Below are 1612 nucleotides of genomic sequence, written 5' to 3'. Positions count from 1 at the left end.
CGCGTGGCGAGATGTGCGCATAGCAATATCGATCGCCGGGCGGTCACATCTTGCCACGTGCTCGAATTGGGCGGTAGGCCGGCCTAAGACAACGATTTTTAATAATTAATTACTCGTTAACTATTACGAAAATTGCAAAATGGTACAGGACTTTTTCGTTCATCTCGATCCGTTCTACCTTCTCAAAAATTTTGTCGGATATGGAAAGACTCACCCTGTATATACAACCGGGGAGGGAGAGAGAGACAACAAGGACGGGCGAGCTCAGAGGAGTATCGGCATGTCCTTCTTCGGCGGTTGGTTCCTTGGCCGCTTTACCAGTCGGACCTTCTGGGGGAGAGCCTCTATCCGCACTATACAGGGGCGAAGAGTGCGCTGTCCCAGGGTTGGTTGCCGGGTCTCTGATTCCGGGCGGGGCCTCGTCGTCGGGTATGCCGGTGGCGCAGGTGGTGTTGTAGCTAGGCTGGCCCTGGGAGGTCTCGGTGCGGGGGTGATCGGCGGGCGCGGAGCCCACGTCCTGGTCGGGCACGGGTCCGGAGGCCTGTACGGTGGTGGGGGGTGAGGGTGCCCGGGGGCAACCGGAGGGTTCGAGGGAGGAGGAGGATGACACGGGAGCGAGGGTTGCCGGGGCTCGAACGGCTGGTCAAAGATCCTGGGGTCAAAGACCCCAGGGGTCGCGTATGCTCGTGCTAAGCGTCTGAGCTGGACCTTGCGTCCAGCTCGGCGCGATCTGCCCATTTCTGGGAGTGCCTGCGGGAAGCATCTCGGGTTAGCTGGGTTACAAAGCGGGGGAAGTAATGCATGCTGTTAGTCATGATGGTGGCTAACTCTAACTTATTTATTAATTAATTTACGTCCCTTAAATAGGCACCCAGAGAGAGGTACTTGTTTCAACGTCACGGAGGAGGAAGTGAAATTGAGGCTTCATATGTTGTCGTTTTAGTAGAATGCTCAGATGGATTGTTCGATTATAATAATCGATTCAGTGCCGTCATCACTGCATTCTTGGCACTTCTGATTGAAATAATAGTAGTAGGGAGACCCGAGAGTGAGTACTTTGACTGCGGTTAACGTTCATCTGCAAATGGAACGTGTAAGAGGGAAATCAAAAGTAATTACGTAATTACTTCATTGCACCGAACGAAATAACTAAGGTTCATAAGATCGGTAGATCTCGCTGTGTGCCCATCTCAGTGCGAAATTCCGTCTGTTCGAGGGGACTCTGTGAAATTGCCCCTGGACGACTGGGAACTGAGGTTGGTTACGACGGAGAAGGTCCCCCTTTCTTTTGCGGGGTTCAGACCAGATGAATGGTGTCGACGACGTGGAAGATGTCTGTGAGGACTGGCGGCTCAATGCCAGTTCGAGGTAGGGTGATGATTTCCCGGAGGAACGTCGTTGGCGGCGCGCAACCAGAGGTGGAGAACCGGAGGAACGCCGAGGGTGGCGCGCAACCAGAGGTGGAAAACCGGAGGAACGCCGAGGGCGGCGCGCAACCAGAGGTGGAAAACCGGAGGAACGCCGAGGGCGGCGCGCAACCAGAGGTGGAAAACCGGAGAAACGCCGAGGGCGGCGCGCAACCAGAGGTGGAAAACCGGAGGAACGCCGAGGG

At 55.4% G+C, this 1612-nt stretch overlaps 1 protein-coding gene across 1 annotated transcript; it reads right to left on the bottom strand.

Moving 5' to 3' along the window:
• Positions 1-264: 264 nt before the first annotated feature.
• On the bottom strand, positions 265-738 carry LOC105557725 (extensin-like). The gene has a single exon (XM_012005046.1). It carries the CDS (start codon positions 736-738, stop codon positions 265-267), a length of 474 nt encoding a protein of 157 aa, XP_011860436.1.
• Between the last annotated feature and the right edge of the window lie 874 nt (positions 739-1612).

The sequence above is a fragment of the Vollenhovia emeryi genome, unplaced genomic scaffold (assembly GCF_000949405.1).
Source record: "Vollenhovia emeryi isolate VEMERY1.0 unplaced genomic scaffold, V.emery_V1.0 DF947744.1, whole genome shotgun sequence".
NCBI classification, from domain to species: domain Eukaryota; kingdom Metazoa; phylum Arthropoda; class Insecta; order Hymenoptera; family Formicidae; genus Vollenhovia; species Vollenhovia emeryi.
This window is presented reverse-complemented; position numbering and strand designations above follow the sequence as displayed.

What these genes read in the sequence shown, in the direction of transcription:
- LOC105557725 (XM_012005046.1), bottom strand. Translation starts at nt 738, where the DNA reads ATGGGCAGATCGCGCCGAGCTGGACGCAAGGTCCAGCTCAGACGCTTA.